Source organism: Chelonus insularis, unplaced genomic scaffold (genome assembly GCF_013357705.1).
Source record: "Chelonus insularis isolate UGA/USDA-ARS -01 unplaced genomic scaffold, ASM1335770v1 contig_44_pilon, whole genome shotgun sequence".
NCBI lineage: Eukaryota > Metazoa > Arthropoda > Insecta > Hymenoptera > Braconidae > Chelonus > Chelonus insularis.
The window spans coordinates 60531-82035 of record NW_023276585.1 but is presented as its reverse complement, the minus strand read 5'-3'; the positions used below and the strand labels follow the sequence as shown (position 1 = coordinate 82035).

At 33.5% G+C, this 21505-nt stretch overlaps 2 protein-coding genes across 2 annotated transcripts; both read left to right on the top strand.

Annotated features, from left to right (window-relative positions):
• Positions 1-1926: 1926 nt before the first annotated feature.
• LOC118069851 (mRNA-capping enzyme-like) lies at positions 1927-2988 on the top strand. The gene has a single exon (XM_035088194.1). It carries the CDS (start codon positions 1927-1929, stop codon positions 2986-2988), a length of 1062 nt encoding a protein of 353 aa, XP_034944085.1.
• Positions 2989-19333: 16345 nt separating this feature from the next.
• Positions 19334-21160, top strand: LOC118069850 (uncharacterized). The gene is made up of 2 exons (XM_035088193.1): positions 19334-20217; positions 20302-21160. The coding sequence occupies exons 1-2, from the start codon at positions 19334-19336 to the stop codon at positions 21158-21160; spliced, it is 1743 nt and encodes a 580-aa protein (XP_034944084.1).
• Positions 21161-21505: the final 345 nt, after the last annotated feature.

The window sequence follows — 21505 nt, the reverse complement described above, 5'->3', positions numbered from 1 at the left end:
TGTCTATGAGAAGTAATGAAATTGAAAAATGCTTTTTTCGTAGAAAAAATCGATATGACGAATTACATTCAATTCATATAAATATATATATACATTACATTTTTAGATATTATGATACAATCACTATCATTTCAATATCACACATGCATTCCAGTCTTTGAACACTCTGTGTAAGAAAATTACATTTAACTTAAAGAAATGCTATTAAAAATAGCATTTAATAAAAAAACATCGTTAAGTTAATATACATAGTACATTTCAATTTTTTCAAAAGATGCTATTAAATATTATAGTACAATTACTAGCATTTCCATATCACACATTCTTTTCAATCATCGAACGAATTATCTAACACTTAAGGCATTTTTTTTAATGTTTTCTTTACACTTAAAAAAAAATTCTGATGAATTCGATGCATTCGATTATTCGTTGACTCAATCAATAATGAAAAAAAAAAAAAAAAATTTTAACATTTTCAATATCGTTTATCGACTTTATCAACGATGGATTCAGTATTGCGAAAGTAAGTTTATTTTTAACAGTGATGAAACTTTGTCCACTCGTCTTCTTCAGCTTGTGCTTCTCTAGCTAACAACTCATAAACTCGATTCTTCCTGTTTCTACTCCATCCGATAACTAAATTTTCACGTTGTAATTTTGTTTTCAAACTAAATAACGTTGCAACTTCAACATTGTTTTAACATTTGGTTTTCTCCAACTTGGACCTGATTTTTCACATTCACCTTGATCCACCTCAGCAATTAGTACCTTACAAAGATCAAATCCTATTATTCTTGCCAGATTGTTTTGCGTTGGAAATGATTATTATCCTTTTTCCGGTAAATGTGGTTAGATCCTCAACATTATTCAGAACTATTGATGGTGATAGAGTTGGTGATGATTCTGGGGATAGGACCCTATTGCTACCCTACCATAAGCTGGTAGTGGTTTGTTAGAAATTTCTCGAACATGAAATGATTTTTCTTCAGCTTCTAATTTTTTTATCTGTAAAAAATGTTTTATATTATAACATATCGAATTATTTATTTATTTAAATAAATAATTCTCGAATAAATCTGAATACGATAAAACGTAAGTAGTACTCTACTTATTAACAATAACATTCAAATACATATAAAAACTTACATAAAAATAAGGTTATTTGACTATTATAACGTATAAACACCAGCATATTTTTAACAAATTGACGTTTGTATAATAAATTACCCACTGTTCCTCCTATAATAAATAATATTAATACACAGGCCGGGTTTTTACTTATATGCAGATTTAAACAAAAATCCACGACGGGCTATTACCGCCGGATAGTTTATTATTTCGTAGCAATGCCACCAGAGGCATTTAATGCGCTACCAGGTGGCGCACAAGACTGGAAGTCTAGGCAACGAAAACTGTTTGATATTACTTGAGACTTAGATGTCAACCAGTGCACATCTTACGTTTTTTAACCGGTTGTTTTTTGTAAAAATACAAGTGCAGTTTCAATTTTATGCAACATTTGCATAATCAAAACGTAAAAACAAATATTTGAAAGTGAAAGCAAGTGTTTGTAATAGAAAAAGATTGATTTATGCAGTTGAGGTCAAGTGAACGAACAATGTCAAGTTGGAGTGCCGAAAATAGCAAAGGAATGATCCTTCCACGATGGTTACACTGTCCTCGAAAAAGTATAAAATTAATAAACGATAAATTTCTTGCATTTAAAACACCACTATCAGAAAAATATAATAGTCAAGTTTCTGAAGAATGTCTTTTTTCTGTGAACAACTTATAAACTCTATTCTTCCTGTTTCTACTCCATCTGATAACTAAATTTTCACGTTGTAATTTTGTTTTCAAACTAAATAACGTTGCAACTTCAACATTGTCATGTTGTTTACATCATCAAAGAGTCAAAGACTGAAAATGGGATTACTAATAGATTTGACAAATACTGACAGATTTTATAATAAAGCTGACGTCGAAACCCACGGTTGTCATTACCTCAAACTTCAATGTCGAGGTCATGGAGAAACTCCCTCCATAAAACAAACCAAGATTTTTATTGAAATTTGCAAAAATTTTATTGCACAAAATCCATTGGAGATTATTGGAGTCCATTGTACCCATGGTTTCAAAAGAACTGGGTTTCTTTTGATAAGCTACTCAGTTTTCATCGATCGAGATAATAGTGTATTCCAAGTGTCTGGATTAAAATTTCCACACCCTCGAGATCTTTCAAGATCTCTGAAAGATACTTTATTGGATGGCGAAATGGTCATTGATAAAGTAAATAGTACCGAATATCCCAGGTACTTGGCTTATGATGTAATCATGTATGACGGGAACGATGTATCTGAAAAATCATTCTTCCCCGATCGATATACCATCATCGAAAGAGAAATAATGGGAAGCCGTTATCGAGCATTAAATGAAGGTATAATATGCCGGGAACAAGAACCTTTTCCTGTCCGACTAAAGCATTTTTGGGATATCACACAAGCCAACAGTTTGTTGAGTGCAAAATTCGCCGAACAATTGGGTCATCAACTGGACGGATTAATCTTCCAGCCTTCGAAGGAGCCCTACATCCCTGGAACTGCAGGAGAAGTATTAAAATGGAAGCCAATAAATTCTGTAGATTTTAAATTAAAAATAGTCGTTGAATCGGGTATGGGTATTCTAACCAGAAAAATAGGTCATTTATATATTGGAGGATTCAAAGAACCATTTGATCACATGAAAATTACTGAAGCAATTGAAGATTTACATAATAAAATAATTGAATGTACATTCGAAAATGGACATTGGGTGTTTATGCGTGAAAGGACGGATAAATCTTTTCCCAATTCTTTCACCACTGCTCAGTCTGTTTGCCATAGTATTAGAGCACCTATTACTGCGGAAAATTTATGTAATTATATTGAGATATATAGATTTAAAGATGATTCTGATTGTTTGCCTCCACCATGTAAACGACGTAGATAAAAATTGATAGAAAAATTAATTAAGTTAAAATTGTATTTTTTTAATGTTAACTTTTAGCATCATAATTTGTAAATATTACTATTTATTAAACCAATTTAATAGTTGTACAGACATTGAATTTCCTTGAATGATATTATTTTTCAAGATAGATTGAAAACTAAACTTAAATTAAATTTTTTGAAAATGTTTTGAACGACTGGAAAGAATGTTTGATATGGAAATGCTAGTAATTGTACTATAATATTTAATAGCATCTTTTGAAAATCAATTTTATGTTATTGATTAATTAAAATGTACTATGTATATTAACTTAACAATTTATTTTTTGTTAAATATCATTTTTTAAAGCTAACTTGAATTTTTTACATAGAGTGATTAAGGACTGGAATGCATGTGTGATATTGGAATGATAGTAATTGTATTATTATGTATGGAAATGTACTGTATATATATATATTTATTTGTTTTAAATAAAATTTGTTATATTGACTTTTTCCATAACAATAGCATTTCTCAATTTTATTACCTTTCATAGACATAAGTACATAGTGATTAGTTATCAAGATTTATTAATTTGAAAGAAAAAAAAAATTACTCTAAAAATATATGCTTAAAAATACTTTAAGATGCTTAAAATTGAATTTTCTTCTTCACAGATATTGAATGTTCCGTTAAATTTTGCAGTAGCAGAAATTGCTTCTACTATAATTGACTGACATTTTATGCAGAGGTCAGAAGTTTCACGGATTATTTCTTTACGTTTCTTTTTTTTGCTTTTTCCATATCTGATACAATGTTTAATCGTTTTATAAAGATTCTTTTGTTCAATTAATATTCCTTTATAGCGCGATAGTTTTAATATTTTTCCATAATTGAATCTAAATATAAATTTAGAAGCTTTGAAAACGTTTTCATGATAACTAAGATCCACACTAGTGAGAAAACAGCATAAAGAATAGCTCTTTCTCTCTCTTTTTGGTTCGCCATCTATCGGGATTTTGAAATATACCATACAGTGTTGCACGATCGAAAGGAAAATAGTAATAGTCTATTTGTATAGTCAACTTTTGAATGTGTAAGTATATATGAGTACACACTCATTCAAAATGTTTTGGAGTGCAATTGAAATTATAAATATATTAATGCATTAGATTATCTCACATCTTACAATAACTTTTTTGCTATATTGTAGCACGAAAACTTCCTTAATGCGTACTTCGATTAACTGAAAGATTTTTGTGGCTCGGGAACATAAACTAATCTATTGAGGAGATGACAAGTGGCTTAAGGATGTTGTCCACATGAATATTATGTTTCTTTTAATCAGATGAGCTATAAAAAAAAAGTTGCATATTTCAATGACTCGTAGAATACTCTACATATGTTTGCAAAGTAATGAAACATAAGAAATAAATGAAGGACAAAAGAGCCATTCAATCCTTCATTAAATTTGAATATTGTACATTCAACGATTGTACTTTGAATTTTACTTTTAATTTTTATTTCTTTTTATCAAATATGGAGAATAATTTTATATCAAGACTATAAACATAGTATAATAGTATTATTGTTGGTTATTATTTGACTTTCCTGTAATGAGTTTCACTATTATTTGTGTATAAATAATTTTAAACCAATTCCTGACTTTAAACTTTTTTGCTGATGCCCGCCCCCGACCAGCAAAAACCTCGGCTCTGCAGAAGTCGGGCGGGCATCCTACATACAACCGTTTAGCTTGTAAAGTGATTATCGAACTTACTTTCGGCGGGATCAAGAAAAATAGTATACGACACACGCCGGGAAATTCAACTTTCTGGCCTTGGGTCGTAATATACTATTAATTTATTGTTCTTGCTCACGTTCTCTCTTTCACTCTCTTCCACTCTCTTTACATTAATTACTTTGTTGATATTATGTAAATGATGAATAATACAAGTGAGCAAAAAGTGAAACTTACACACATAATTCTATTAAACGAATACAAAAAGACAATTTTAATATACAGACACTGGAGTAAAATTATCTTACGGACACTATTTGTATTTTGGAATAGTCATCATCACATCTGTTTATCTTTATATCGTCAGTGTTATTTTATCAAAATGTTAAATAATTCTTTATATTTATATAATATTTTTTAAAAGAAGAACGATATTTAGATCGATGAGTTCGCTTTTTTTGCCAGCAATCAAGCATTAATTGATATATAGCTTCAAGACAATCCATTGGTGTTAGCAATCGGTATCCCTTCTCAATTGATTAAATAACATCTTGGTTCGACCAATTCCAATTAGGTCTCTCACCATATGACCTAACTTCCCCACAAACTATGCCCATACTCCACACATCTGATGCACTTGTAGATTTTCTAAATGTTATTGCTTCTGGTGCAGTTCAACAAAGAGGTATATTTCCACCCTAAATCAATAAAAAAAATGTATGACTATCACAAGCAGAACTACTACTACGACAATTGTCCTCGCAATTATAGATACTTGCATGTTGTCATTATCACCAACGTGATCTATAAAATGTACAAAAAAAATGAATATATACTCTTTCCAACGGTAAATAATCAAATATATTACATATTTACCAAATTCTATCATATGAGCAGTATTTTTGAAAATTACAAATGTATATTTACTCCATCCTCGTGTTGTTTTTGCTCTTACTTGAATTGCATAATTAATTACGGGTGCATAGCATTTTTTAGGATCTTCAAGTTCTTTAAAATAGCCAATATCGCAGTGGCATATAGCAAATCCATAATCTGGTGTTGTACTGTGAGCAGAACTTTTCTCACACGTATGTGAAGCCACCTTATGTTTAAACTTTCCAATAGGACACTTATTACACTACTGTTTTTCAATGTCAGCTTGATAGCCGGGCTTGCAGTGACATCCGCGTGAGGGTAAATACTATGTACCATCTCCTTTGTCCAAAAATGTCGGCTGTTCAATTTCAACAACATTATCGACATATGTATAGATCGTCTGTTCAATCAGTGCGATTTCATGGCCAATTGATCTCACCGGAAAATGAACAAAATTCACTGATACCTCCGGGCAAGTTATATACTGAAATGTTCTGGCGAGAAAATGGCGTTCGCGCCAGAAAGAAAATAGAAAATAATTCTTATATTTTAAAATTTTATCTTTTGGGAGGCAGGATGGGTTATATATTTGAATGAGAGTATATGCTTGAAAAAGTGCGGGAAATCTAGGATCATAGGTATAGTAAGTATTTCCTTTTCTATTACATTTCATAAATGAGGAAGGGGAAAGTATATGGGAATATGTAAAAAGTACCAGAATATTCCAGGGTACTCGGGAGGAGTTTACCAACCTGAATATGGAGAAAATAACTGCCTTTGCGTAATTTATTCGTTCTCACTTACCTTCGTCCTGCTCGATGGAGAAATAGAAAGAGTGAGATGGAACGAGAGCGAGAGAAGTGACGACGTTTAAGCGGGAACAGATCCACGTGCAAATGTGCAAAGTGAGAAGAAGATCGGACAATATTTTTCCTTATTCAGTACGGAATAAATCGGTATTCCTTGGAGATTCCTCGTATCCTGTAATTCTCACGCAAACTTACTAGGGGGTAGTTAGCCCAAGGGAATTGCATCCACATGAAAGTATTCTTGCGTTTATTACAATATCTTAATATACAATCCACGCAGGATTCACTATCCCACGACCTGGAGTGGGCCTTCGGTTACACGATTTTACAGAGACTATGAGAAAATACCAATAATTAAAATTAATAAATGTTATGTGTAATTGGTGAATACGATCCGGGTACGAGATAGCAATGTGACAATAATGAGTTGCCTGAAGTGCCAAATAACGATGACAAATAATAAATACACGGGCTCGCCCTATGCCCTTGAAGGTACAAGTTATGATGGAGCTCACCCTGTAGATGCTCGGGCCCGTAGTCTGCTGCTGATGGTGGCAGATGACCCAGGAGTCACCGATGATGAAATTAGACGTCTTCAAGAACTCAATAGTTGCCTCATTCGCCTTCCAGAAAAATTGTAACGAGCTATGGCTACTAAGGCTATGCAAGTCCGCGGGGAAGCTACTCGGCGTTCCGACCTAATTGTCCGTTGACCTGTGACCCTTGTAGTCGCCTGAAGTTGACCAATGTTCGTGTCCAGGAACTGCACACTCGCGGCTACTTCCGTTCTCGGTCGTTCCGTTATGAACGTGGAGGTAAATATTGTACTTAAATCTCACGAGGAACGATTTACGTAAGCGTCTGTTCTACTACACGGCGTCAGCCCAACTGAAGATGGTCGTCTGTCGCGACGTGCTCGATAGCGTTTTGGCGGGAGTCCCCCTCCATGTGGCAGGCTCCTCCCATTGCTTCTATCTTAGTGCCTTCCTTCTGGAAACTTCTTGTGAATGTCATCTTGACCTTTGAAGGTCAAGCAGATTTTGTTTTGACCGATGGAAGTTACAGCGACTCTGAAACAAACAAGGGATTTCTCCCATCGGTGGCGACATGAGTGTCTATTTAGGATCGTTGGTTGATATAGGTGTCACCACTTGCTCGGAAGGGACACTGAGTTGAATCCGTCTTGTCACAATACTAAACCTTTATAGCAAATATAGAGATATAAGCACCTTGATCTCTGAATGCAAAGTAGATCCTCTTTTTAATTACCAAAATAGATTTAGCTTCTGTATTAATTATTACTTCGGTATTTGCATTGAAACGTTCTTCTCTAGCAGAAATGCAACCAATCAATTTATAACTTTCTGGCTCCCATGGTGACGGTTCTTAAGTAGTTGCATCAAATTTATAATAAAATAGAGAAAATGTTTCTTTACAACTTAATACATATCCCAAATACAATCTCTTGTTGTAAATTTAATCTCAATATACGTTCGGTTTGCTGGACATCATCAATAGAAAGAAAACGCCTATGAGCTTCATTAATGACACTATACTGATTGAGATCTCGGTTTCTTGAACTTCTTAACGAAATACTATTGATTATGTACTTAATCATGGTATATGTATCACAGTTATTCAGTACTTATTTACAGTATCTCTTGATGTACAATCTTAAAATCAAGTAGCACAACCAACTTTATTACCTAAAATACGATCCATTCAATTTATGACTTCTACTTTAATTCTGGATTTCAGAGTTCAGTTCACTTTTGAATTTAGAAGGATCTGTTATGAAGGATTACGTTTATCTCTATCTTTTAGACTGTCTCTGTCTCTATTCCAGTATTTTCGTTCATACTTTGGACATCTGTTACTTTTTTTTTTTACATTTCTTCTGGAAATTTCAGTTGATGTAATTATTATAATTAATTTATTCATAGTACTCATATCAACTTTTTATGTTAAAAAATTTTTGAAGCCCTTAATACTTTTAAGAGAATCGAAAATTACTTTGAAAATAACGAATTGATTTTTTGAAACTCTTACCATAGTAAAAAAGAAAAAATAAAATTATAGATGTGTATTAAAACAAAAATTTTCATCTCAATACCAAATAACTATAAACAATAGATACATGGTCGAAAATATGAAAGTACTGTTCTTACTCCTGAAAATGTATAACTGGCGAATGTTTTAAATTTTTTTTCCTTTCAACTTACTTTACAATTATCCTGGTAATTACGAATTGAATACTGTTAATAATTATAAAAAATAACATCCATTATACTCCAAAAATTCAAATGAATTTGTGTGACTACATTCAGAGAATATAGACGTAAATAGAAGTTTATTTCTTATGGGACGATGTGGCCGAAAATTTTGATCCGTGTTGTTGATGTCAGATAGCAGAATGGTCGAGATTCGGAAACGTTTCTGAACTTAGGGCGGAGCTCAAGTTCTGTCATGTTGTTGTGGGAGACGAACGGTTTCCTAACATCGTTCTCTGAGAAAATTTCTCTTTCATGTTAACAGAAGAGAAAGAAATAAAAAAATGAAGGAGTTGATAGATTTGTATCAATTTTGTATTTAAATGAAACGAAAGATTCAGACTAAGACAATGATGAGGGTGCGGAGTTTCAATTATCAAAAAGTAATCGATCACTCTGCAGTGGCCTGGGTGCGACCTGAAAGGTCCACACGACCAACTTCCCAGTGAAACAAAAACAATTCGAATAGAACCCGTTCCCATTCTTTATAACAGATGGAATTGTTATAAACGAAAAAACTATGTTTTCATCTATATCATACGGTTGGTAACATTTTTTTTAGTAAAAGAAAAATTATGCGTTAAAAATACTCATATATATATAGCATGGATCCCTATTTTTATTGTTTATAACAATTTAAAACTTATTATTTAAATATTACTATGATCAATAATCACTTGTTAGTAACAATGTTCATTTGTTATGAACACAATTCCATATTATTGACAATTATTATCAACTATTATAGCGTCTTTAATGCTGTTTTTTCAATCCTGACACAAGTTTAAAATTCTTTTATTGCTGATTTTGTTTTTTAAAATTTTTTTTTTTTTTTTTCTATAAAATGTTGTCATTATATTTTCATACAAGTATTCTAATCATTTAATAATTATATTTTTTTTAAGATTTTTGGAATATTGTTTAAAAAATGGTATAATTTATAAATTGCAAAATTCAGGTCGTTTTCCATTTTTGCTAGTTTTTTGGTTCTAAAAAAAAAAATGGCTTGACCGATTTCGCTGAAAATCTAATCAGTTCTATGTTACATAATTACGCGTCGAATGCAATTGGTCCCACATCAATATCATTTTTTGTTCTCGAGATAATCGAAGCGAAATATAATTCCGAACGCACATACGTACATACACACACACACAGACGTTCATTGGAAAACGATCGTATTCGACTCTGGGGACTATAAAACGTGGAGATATGTCAAAATTCGGGATTCACAAAATCGGACCCATTACTATAACTTCCCACTGGAAAGTTAATAATTAGAAATATCTCCAAGGATTCTTTAATTGGTTACATTTTTGAAGTTGATTTAGAGTATCCACAAATCTTACACAAGCATCATAAAGATTGGCTATTGTGTGCTGAACACCACAAACCTTCAAACAGCAATAGTAACAGACTTATGACGACATAATTACCTAAACTTGAATATGTGATTCACTACAGAAATTTAATCGATGTCTCGATTTAAGAATGGTTGTAACCAAAATCCATAGAATCCTTAAATTTAATCAATCACCATGGATGAAGAAGTATGTAAATCAAAATACAGATTCACGAAAAAAAATCTAAAAATGATTTTGAAAAGAATTTCTATAAATCGATGAATAATGCAGTTTACGGAAAAATAATGGAAGTGCAAAAAATCTCATTGCCTCTCCAAAATTCCACAATAGTATAATTTTTGACAATGACATGGTAATAATAGAAATGGAGCAAAAAAATATATATTTCAATAAGCCGATATACGTAGGATTTGAAGATTTAGATCTTTTAAAAATGTTTATTTATGATTTTCATTACAATTTTATTAAAAGACAATTGACAGACAATCAGGTATAATTATTATACACAGATACAGAAAGTTTAATTTATCAATTTCTCAATGCTGATGTTTATGATTGCATCAAAAATAATATACATAAATTTGACACCTCAGACTATCCACCAAATAACCGTTTTAATATTCCATTAGTTATTAAAAAAATTTTTGGTCTCATGAAAGATGAAAATAAAGGTGAAATAATGACGGTATTCATTGATCTGAAAGCCAAAATGAACACATTCAAAGTTCAAAATAGAAAAAAAAAGACAAACATAAAGCAATGGGTGTCAAAACTGCAACAATAAAATCTATCACATTCGCTGATAACAAAAAATGCTTACTTAATCATGATAATTTATGTAAAACGGAATATCATATAGTTTGCAAGAAACATGAAATACATACAATCAGTAGAAAAAAATTAGCATTAACTTGGGAAGATAATAAAAGAGTTCTTTTAGCACAATCAACTGATACACTCCCTTGGGGTTATGATTCATATTGAATAGTGTTAATAAATAATTGTAAATATAATATTTATGTAAAACTTATGAGAAAAAAAATTTTTTTAATGAAAAAAATATTACAAATTATTGACATTAGTTTTTATTTTTGAATTCATCTCTTACAGATAATATGACGAAATCATTGTCATCCTTAATGGTCTTATAATTTCTTTTAACATTCGTTTATTAATTTTATCAAGATGTTTAATTGTTTCTTTTTCCTTTATTAATTTTTTGTTGTTCTTCATGAGTTTAAGGTATCTATTTAATATTAGCAGCTTTATCTTTTGTATAGCGTAGTAAATTTTAAGCATCACTATACATTTTGTCAGCCATTGCTTCTAGCTCTTCCACTAAAGACATTTTGGCAGTCATTGTTTCCAACTCATTAGTTAGAGATAGCATAAATCTTTTATGTTAATCCAACTATTGTGCGTTTTATAAAATCCTAACCACTTGACAAAAGCTTGATTACCACGCTTTTTCAGAATTTTTTCTACCAAATAAATATCAGGATATTGAACCTTGGTCAATTCTTCTTGATAGAAACCTCCTTCAATCGGTTAATCTCGATAGTCGACAAGCTTATAAGTTAGTGGATTAGTGTTTAATATTTGGCTTACATTAAATATTTCAGTTGTCCAATTAGGAATGTATCCCTTCTCAAAGACATGTTTATATTTACTTATGCGCACTTTGTTACCAGTCTTGAATTTTGTCTTTTTTTTAACTTCCCAGTGGGAAGTTATAGTAATGGGTCCGATTTTGTGAATCCCGAATTTTGACATATCTCCACGTTCTAAGGTCCCCAGAGTTGAATACGATAGTTTTTACGTGGACGTCTGTGTGTGTGTGTATGTACGTATGTGCGTATGTGCGTTCGGAATTATTTTTCGCCTCGATTATCTCGAGAACATAAAATGATATTGATGTGGGACTAATTGCATTCGACGCGTAATTATGTAACATAGAACTGATTAGATTTTCAGCAAAATCGGTCCAGCCATTTTTTATGTAGAATCAAAAAACTGAAAAAATAGTGAACTACCTAAATTCTGCAATTTATAAATTATACCATTTTTTAGACGGAATTTCGAGATCTTTTGAAAAATATGAATATCAAATGTTTAGAATAATTGTACAAAAATATGATGACAGTATTTCATAGAAAAAAAAATTTTTAAAAAACGAAATCAACAATAAAAAAATTTAAAACTTGTGTTGGGATGAAGAAAATAGCGTTGAGGATAATAAAATAGTCAATGATTATTGGTAATAATAAGAAATTGTGTTCATAACGATTGAACATTGTTAATAACAAATGATTATTGATCATAATAATACTTGAATAAAAAATTTTTAAATTGTTATACACAATAAAAATAGAGATCTATGCAATATATTTGAATTCTTTCAACGCGTAATTTTTTCTTTTGCTAAAAAAATGTTACCAACCGTATGCCATAAATGAAAACATACTTTTTTCGTGTATAACAATGAAATTCGTTGTAAACAATGAAAAAAAGGATCTATGAGGTACATTCGAATACTTCTAACGCACAATTTTTTCTTTTACTGAAATAAAGTAACTAACCATATCAAATGAATAAAATTGGTGTGAGGCCATTCGGGGCGCCCACACGAGGAACTTCCCATTAGACGATTTCGATTACAAATTGGCTTTCCTGAAATTCATGAACATTATCGTACAATAGGTATCAGCAACAATGTTCATTTGTAAGTCAAACTTGTTTAAGCTTTACGCTACCTAGTGACAATCGACACCAAAAATTCAAAAACATTTTGGAAATTACCAGAAAATGTTTAAAAAATAATGTACTATAAAATAGTCGTTATCGATTTCGTCATAAAAATAACTGTTTTGAAGACATTATGATATTTCATTTTTTTTATATGAATTCCACACGTTAAAATGTCGAAATATGTTGAAATCCAGAAATTGTGAAATCAAACGATCATAATAATTTTCTCGTAGCAAATTAAAATAATCATAGTAAACTGTGCGAAATTATTAATAAAAAAGTTTTTTAAATTTTTAGGACCAACCGTTTTATTGTTTGTACAATACCTCACTTTTTTGGGACCTTTAACCTTGAATAACTTTGAAATGGTAGGTCCCCTGAAAGAAAACATAGGACATAAAATATTTGCAAGAAAATTCTCTACAAAAAAGTACTTTAGTTTTTTGTTGTAGGACCAACCGTTCTCGAGATATAAGTTTGAAACCTTCGCTAGTTTTGTATTGTAATTCTTTTTTTGCCCATAAAAAAAAAAACTAATCGACCAATTTTATTTAAAATCTTTTCACCTGTTCTTTGTCACATTCTTTATCGAATGCAATTGATCCGAAGTGGATATCTTAATTAGTTTTTGAGAAACCGTGAACGAAAGAAATAACTTGCAACCCGAACGCACATACGTACATACGTACATACATACATCTTCTTAAAAACTATCGATATGAACTCCTCACATGTTAAAACATCGAGATCTGTCAAAATTCCAGCGTCGCCAAATCGGACCATTACAATAACTTCCTAATGGGAAGTTAATAAACAGACTCATTTCGTTTATAACAATCCCATTTGTTATAAAAAATGGAAACGGGTTCTATTCAAATTGTTTTTTTTTTTTTTTCCACTGGGAAGTTGGTCGTGTGGATCTTTCGGGTCGCACCCAGACCACTGCAGAGCACTGATATTTTTTTGTTGAACTTCAAGCTTATTATTGTAGATAGTATGACGTAATTGTTTCTCATTGGCTGAAGTAACATCAATCGATTTCATTTCGATGGTTCTATGTTTGCTATTGTTATATGATGTCATCAATTGTTGTAAGATGTCTATTCACTGGTAATTACCTTGCAACGTAAATTGTTTCCACATTTTACTTTTTATGGATGATTAAATCGTTTATATATAGATGCCTTAAGATTACTGAATGTAGAATACATTTTGATATTATATTGTTTCATAAATGTTTCAGAATCTCTATTGTAGAATTTCTTTCCTCTATCAACATACGAAAATTTTCGTACTCTTTTTCGTGATAGAATAGATTTCATTGCATGAGCGACATCTTTACCATTTTTAAATTTTGTGAGCACAGCCCAAGCGTATTTTGAAAAAACATGAATAACAGTCACCAAATACTGATGACCTTTATTATAAGTTTTATATGCTGTCATGTCAACTAGATCAGCTTGCCAAGTTTCATCAAGACCACGTATATTAACATGTCGTCGTTGATAATTTCTCCTAATCGATCTATGTCGCTCTTCAGTTATTATTTTTTTCTCCTTGTTCATGATGCTGCTGATCAAGATATTTCCGAATATTTTCTTCCAATTGTTTAATACTTTCAGCTTGTTTACGATTTGCTTTTTTCAGTAAACGTAATCGATCTGACTCATGCAGTTCAATTGTTTCATTCAATTCTTCTTTCAGACGTTTACGATGTTTTTGTGATGATTCAATATGTTGCTCTCCTTGAACATTAATGATTTTGATTCTTTCTCTATTTTCTTCAACAATTCTTCTTAAATTTGCTACAGTTTCGCGTAACAGACGTAATTCTATTTCAATAAAATTTTTTAAAATTGTAATCTTTTTTTCAATTACTCCTAATGATGTTGCATCATTCAAATCTACTGGTTCAGCGAGATTACACAATCTTTTATGATCTATGTCAAATTGTTGATCAGCAGTTAATTGGAATCCTTCACCAGGAGGCCCGCGAATAGCACTTTTCACAATATCTTTTATTCACTATCGTCCAAAAACGTCAACACTCATTTGTAAACTTCTTACTTTAAGAGTTCTTTAAAGAATGAGTAGCTGTGTAGAATACATCAGATTAATAAATAATTTTAGCTTCGCGTAATTCCTCTAAAATTAATAAAATTTCGTTAGTATAACTGAAATTTCCAGCAGTTTGAGATGCAATAAGTAAACGAAGTCGATCTACAAGTTCATCGGGATCATCCCAATAAATATAATCGATAGGATGATTTTGTTCAATCATATACCGTGGTAAACTTTCCCCACTTTTTGTCATATATTGTAAAATAAGAACAAATAACAACGTTGGAAAATTAATAAATAAAGGAAAAAGTTTATTAAAGATTGACAGCAATTAATAAGGAAAAAAGAATCTGTGCGGTCAACTTAAGTCTCAGTCAAAAACTGGCGATAAACAAATTCTCCCCTCGTTGCTATAAACAATCTAATCGTCAAGCAACGTCAACAACTTATAAAACTGTCGTTAGTCTAATAGTTATTAGATGGCGACATACAAATATTTTACAATATTTACTGATTATTTCGGTGACTTTTTTTAAATTTCTATCTACTCTGATACTTTTGTCGAGAAGATAATGCTTTCGATAGGCGTTTGTCATACTGATAATTCTGCTATACATTTTTTCATCTTGTTTTGTTATTTTTGATTGATCAGGAGAATTCATAAATAATAATTCTAATAAACCAGAAATAGCATTGTATTTTTTATCACCAATATAAATGCATTATTATCGAACCTGACTTTAGAATCACCCATCATCAGTCGATTACCTTTTAACTTTCTTATGCCATACTTTGTATCTAAGTCTTTGGACAAGAGCTTAGAATCGATCATCTTTAAATATTTTACTACAGGTATGTCTTTAATCGAAGTACTTTGATGGGTAATTGTTGCTGTTGTATAAGAATCATCATCAGTTATTTCAAAATCAGGTGTGAGGCTTCCTTGCTTGCTTTCAACTTCTTCTTTCTTTATTTTTATTTCTTGAGATTCTTTTTTAATAAGTGTTTTATCAGCTAATTGTTTAAGTTACTATAGGTTTAAATATTCCATTCATGGTTTGTTGAGTCATATCTCTTCCAAGTTTAATCAACTTATGCTTTTGGCGTATTGCATCACTAGCTTTTGCTATTTGATGCAATATTTTTTTTTCTTGTTGCAGCTTCGTAGTTTTCATGTTGACACTTTGACAATCACATAAATAATGTAAAGTTTAATGTATTTACGGTAAATTTATACTTATAAAGCAATCAAATCCTCTTCTATATCGCCTATTATTAAGATCACTGTCTTTATCAATTACCAAGAAGCCATATTTATCATTATTCCAGCACATTGAACATATATCTCAAAAATGAGAATAAGTCATGTCAGTATTTACATGATCATCGTAAATGTGTTTTAAATTCATATTGTCTAAAAAGATCAAGAGAGTTTGTATTGCCACGTACCGAATATTTTAGGATTCGTACATAAGTTTGACAAAGATAAAAGCAGTTAATTTCTCTATGTCATCCCATACAAAAATAGATTCGCATATTATCTTGGTTTTCGCATGCCACATCATCGAAAATCATAATTGAGTAGTCCCTTTTGACTAATAAAGTTCCTGTCGCCATTCTTTCACTGTTCTCGTCCACGTGTACACGCCATTCTTATTCATACTTAACAAATCTTACAAGTTTGAGTCAATCATCAGTACTAGTGCTATTGAAAATTATCACATCCATTCAAGCTTCATTCTAAAACTAGAATCAAGAAATATTTCAAGATTTTTCAGTGTAATTCACGACATTTCATCAAGATTCATTTTGCATTGCATTGATAGGCTAACGCCACGTGCACAATCACATTCTTGCTCAACTTGAGAAGCGTGCTGAGCTCGTGTGGGAGGTCAATAATACCGAACACACCAAGTTGAGTATATTTTGGACATTCAATTCAGATTCAGTATAATTAAATAGACATTCAGTGATTTTAAGCGACATTCAGTCTTCCTAGTTAGTAACACAAAGTTGTCTGTGTATTTAGTGTACCTGTTAGTGCTTAAAATAAAGATACTTCATTTTTTATAAAACCTGACTTCCGTTCACTCAGTTCCGGCACAATCATCCCTATCCTTCAACGGTTAGGTTAATTCACGAGTTGAGATAATCTCAACATTTAATGGTCCTTCGAGCCGGATCAGAGCTCTCGGTTCTGAAGTATTAAAATTTTGGTGCCACAAGTGAAAAAGACAAAGACAATCAAGTGTTCAAGTGCACAAAATGGCCGACCATCAAAAAAGAGTGCGGACCAAGAGTCCAAGACCTCAAAACCTCAACCAACAATCAGCGTGACTCCTGACGTTTGCGTAGAGAAGTTTGGTATTTTAACTGATCAATTAGAAGAACCAGATCTCCAGCCACAACGGAGATCGACCACGGAAAGCACAATACAGACAATCACACCACCTAATCCAGGTCTACCCATTCAATTGACCTTCAAAATCAAGTCTCAAATGGCTCGGCTACGCTTAGCCCAGTCATTCACTCAACAAATCAGAGACCAACAACAGACAATCACCAAAGAAGAAAGACTCTCACTGGAAAAACAACTTACAGCGTTGCACGAGTCTTTCAATTCAGAACACCAAGTGCTCGAGGAGGTTTGGCCACCATCTCAATTTCATCATCCGTACATTGTGGATGATGTCTTTGAGACATTCAACAAATTAGTCTCAGACTTCTTCATGATATCTGCTAAAGTAGCTTCCAAGGAACCTCCAGCACAATCAACATCAACCAGTGGTGCATCTAACGTCGCACAAGCTTTAGCCCGACTTCCTAAGCTGTCAGTGCCCGAATTTCATGGAACCAGTGCCTCCTGGTTGTCATTCAGAGATCAATTCGAGTCCATGATAGCCAATCAACCTGGTCTGGATGAGGTAATCAAATTCAATTATCTTAAATCAGCTCTTTCAGGTCCAGCTCTTTCTCTGGTTGAGAACCTTCCTCACACGAAGGAATCATTCACAAAAGCATGGGCGACACTCAAGTCCAGGTACGAAAATCGCAAGAGGCCGTTCAATGTTTACCTGGAAAAACTCTTCAGCCAGTTTGCTGAGTCAAAAAGAGCTCCACTACATTCAGCTAAGATCTCATCCTTACTCACCATCGTAGACAATTCATTGGACTCACTCAAGCTATTGGGACAATCAACCGAGAATTGGGATACAATTCTCATCTTTCACATTCTCAAACATCTCGATCAACATACTCGTGAGCTCTGGGAAACTCAGGATAATGATCTTGAGCGAATGCCTACTTACTCAGAGTTCCATGACTTCCTATTGGCTCGGATTCGAACGTTGGAGAAACTGGAGCCACGAATCAAATCAGACAATCAACAACGCTCATCGCATTCAACTACAAGTGAGGGTCAGAATCAACATGTCAAATCAACATCAATTATCATCCTTGGACCAACAATGTGAAGATTTCTTTAAATCAACTCACTCTAGACATTCATCAGGACGATACATTGTCAGAATTCCACTCATTTCTTTACCTGCAGCTCTTGGAGACTCCTATACAACTGCGTATCGATGTTTGAAACGTCAGTTGAGAAGACTAACCAACGAGACTGAGTACAGCAATCTTTACAGACAATTCATGAAAGAATACGAAGAACTTGGTCACATGAGACCAGCTCCAACAATCAATCAAGAATCTCAAGACATTCACCCATACTTTCTTCCTCATCATGGGGTTTTAAGACCAAGTAGCACTACCACCAAGCTTAGAGTCGTCTTCAATGGATCCAGCCGGAGCTCAACTGGAGTTTCATTGAATGACATCACTCACACCGGAGCTAAAATTCAATTAGACATCTTTGACGTACTTCTTTGGGTTCGTCAACATCAATACGTATTCGCAACTGACATAACAATAATGTATCGTCAAATAATGATTTATCGTGAAGATTGGAAGCTTCAACAAATTCTTAGGCTAGACAATCACAACAAAATCATTCCATATCAACTCACGACAGTAACCTACGGCACTAAATCAGCTCCTTATCTAGCAGTTCGTGTGTTACTGCAATTAGTAGAGGATGAAGGCCATAAATATCCAAAAGCAACTCAGACAATCATTAAAAGCAGGTATGTCGACGACATATTTGGAGGAGCAGATTCTCCAGAAGAATTAATTCAAGTTGCTGAGGAATTAATCAACTTGTGCAAGGCGGGCGGCTTTCCCCTTGCAAAATGGCAATCTAACAGTCAATCACTTCTTCAAAAAACGTCACAATCATCAGGCAATCAACAAAAAATCACCTTCGAAGACTGCACTACAAAAATTTTTGGACTTCAATAGAATTCAAGCTCAGACACATTCACATTCACATCAAAATCAGTCACTCATGAGTCAACATATTCAAAACGCCTCATTCTTTCAGAAGTGACTTAAATTTATGATCCTTTGGGGTTTGTGTCACCAATCACAATCAGAGCTAAGATGCTCCTTCAAGAACTTTGGTTACACAACCTCAGCTGGGACGAACCAGTCCCACAATCAATCATCAATCGCTGGCTGATCATCAGGGAAGAATTCACTCAACTTTATGAGATTTCACTTCCACGATGGATTCACACAACCAGACATTCAACTGTCGAAATTCATGGATTCTCTGATGCTTCACAGCTTGCGATGGCTGCAGCAATCTACCTAAAAATCAATTCACCGTCCACAGGGCCCAAAATCACACTCATCTGTGCGGAAACTAAAGTAGCACCAATCAAACAAATCACGATCCCCAGGCTAGAGTTAACTGCTGCGTTAATTCTAGCAAAACTCACAAAGTATGTTCGAGCTACACTCCACAGAGTGAACATACATTCAATTCACTTATGGACGGACTCTTCAATCACTCATTCATGGATCAATTCAAATGCAGGACGCTGGAAGGACTTTGTCAGGAACAGAGTAGGGCAAATTCAAGAACTAGTTGCGGACGCGCACTGGCACCACATTTCTGGCAAGGAAAATCCAGCGGACTGTGCTTCAAGAGGCATCACAGCCAATCAATTAAAAGATTACTCACTATGGTGGAGGGGACCCACCTGGTTAGCTGAAAATCAAGAAAACTGGCCAGTAAATTCACCACCAGCTGACGAGGCTTGTAACTTAGAAGCTCGTCCTGGAATTTCACTCATAGCAGCAATTCAAAATACAATAATTCAATGGGACTTGGTTAACAGATATTCTACACTTAACAAGTTACTTAGAATTACCGCCTTAATCATTAAATTCACTTCAAGACTTCGACATTCACCAGTTACCAGTCCTTTAGCATCAATCACAACAGCTGATATCGAAAAAGCGAGAATCTTCTGGATAAAGTCTACTCAAGCAGCACATTTTCACCAAGAAATCAGGACTTTATCCAACAATTAACATCTTCCACCAAACCATTCATTCAACAGACTCACAGCATACGTTGACTCAGAAGGAGTTCTACGAGTAGGAGGACGACTTCAGCATGCTCAGTTGAGTCATGATTCAAAACATCAATCAATTCTACCTCGACATTCACTATTTACCACTCTTGTTATTAGACATTATCATTTAACCACACTACATGGTGACACTCAACTTACACTCACAACAATCAGACAACGTTACTGGATCATAGGTGGAAGAGCTCTAGTAAAAACATTCATACTTCGGTGCTTCGAATGTGCTCGACAAAGAGGCATAAGAGCACAACAACTCATGGGCCAATTGCCACAATCACGTATCACTCCTTCACGGCCATTCTCTCATACTGGCATAGACTATGCTGGGCCATTCACAATCAAAACATCATCAGGCAGAGGAGCCAAGACTAGAAAAGCTTGGGTCTGTGTATTTGTCTGCATGTCAACTTCTGCAGTTCATTTGGAAGCAGTTAGTGACTATTCAACTGAAGCATTCATTGCTGTCTACAGGAGATTCACCTCTAGACGAGGATTATGCCAGACAATCTTTTCTGACTGTGGCAGAAATTTCATAGGAGCTGATATAGAACTCAAGAAATTATTCACACAATTCACCAGAGAACATGAGGTCATCTCTAGATTCATCATCACCAACAGCACTCAATGGTCATTCAACCCACCTGCAGCACCACACATGGGTGGCAAGTGGAAGTCAGTAGTGAAATCACTTAAATTTCATTTGACGAGAACAGTAAAAGAATCACTCTTCACGTTTGAAGAGATCACCACACTACTGACACAAATAGAAGCCATTCTCAACTCAAGACCTCTAGAGCCAATCAGTGATGACCCAGAAGACATTTAAGCACTCACTCCTGGACACATTCTTATTGGGTCAGCACTCAACACTGTTCCTGAACCATCAACCTCAGAACCTGCACATTCAATTCAAAATCGATGGCGGATGATTCAACGACAATCACAGCAGTTCTGGTACAGGTGGTCACAATCTTACGTACAAAAATTACAAGCCATTTCTAAGTGGTTTTTCAGGAACAGAACAATTTAAGTTAGTGCACTAGCCTTGCTAACAGATGAAAAATTTCCCCCCACAAAATGGCCACTCGTGAGGATCATTCAATTGCACCCAGGGCAAGACGGGCTGCCACGAGTAGCAACGGTGAAGACACCAACAACGACGTTGGTCAGA

Bases quoted from the DNA above. Each gene is read 5' to 3' on its own strand.
- LOC118069851 (XM_035088194.1), top strand. From the start codon at position 1,927: ATGGGATTACTAATAGATTTGACAAATACTGACAGATTTTATAATAAA.
- LOC118069850 (XM_035088193.1), top strand. From the start codon at position 19,334: ATGCTCCTTCAAGAACTTTGGTTACACAACCTCAGCTGGGACGAACCA. The intron at 20,218-20,301 runs GTCTACTCAAGC...TTCATTCAACAG, and splicing joins GCGAGAATCTTCTGGATAAA to ACTCACAGCATACGTTGACT.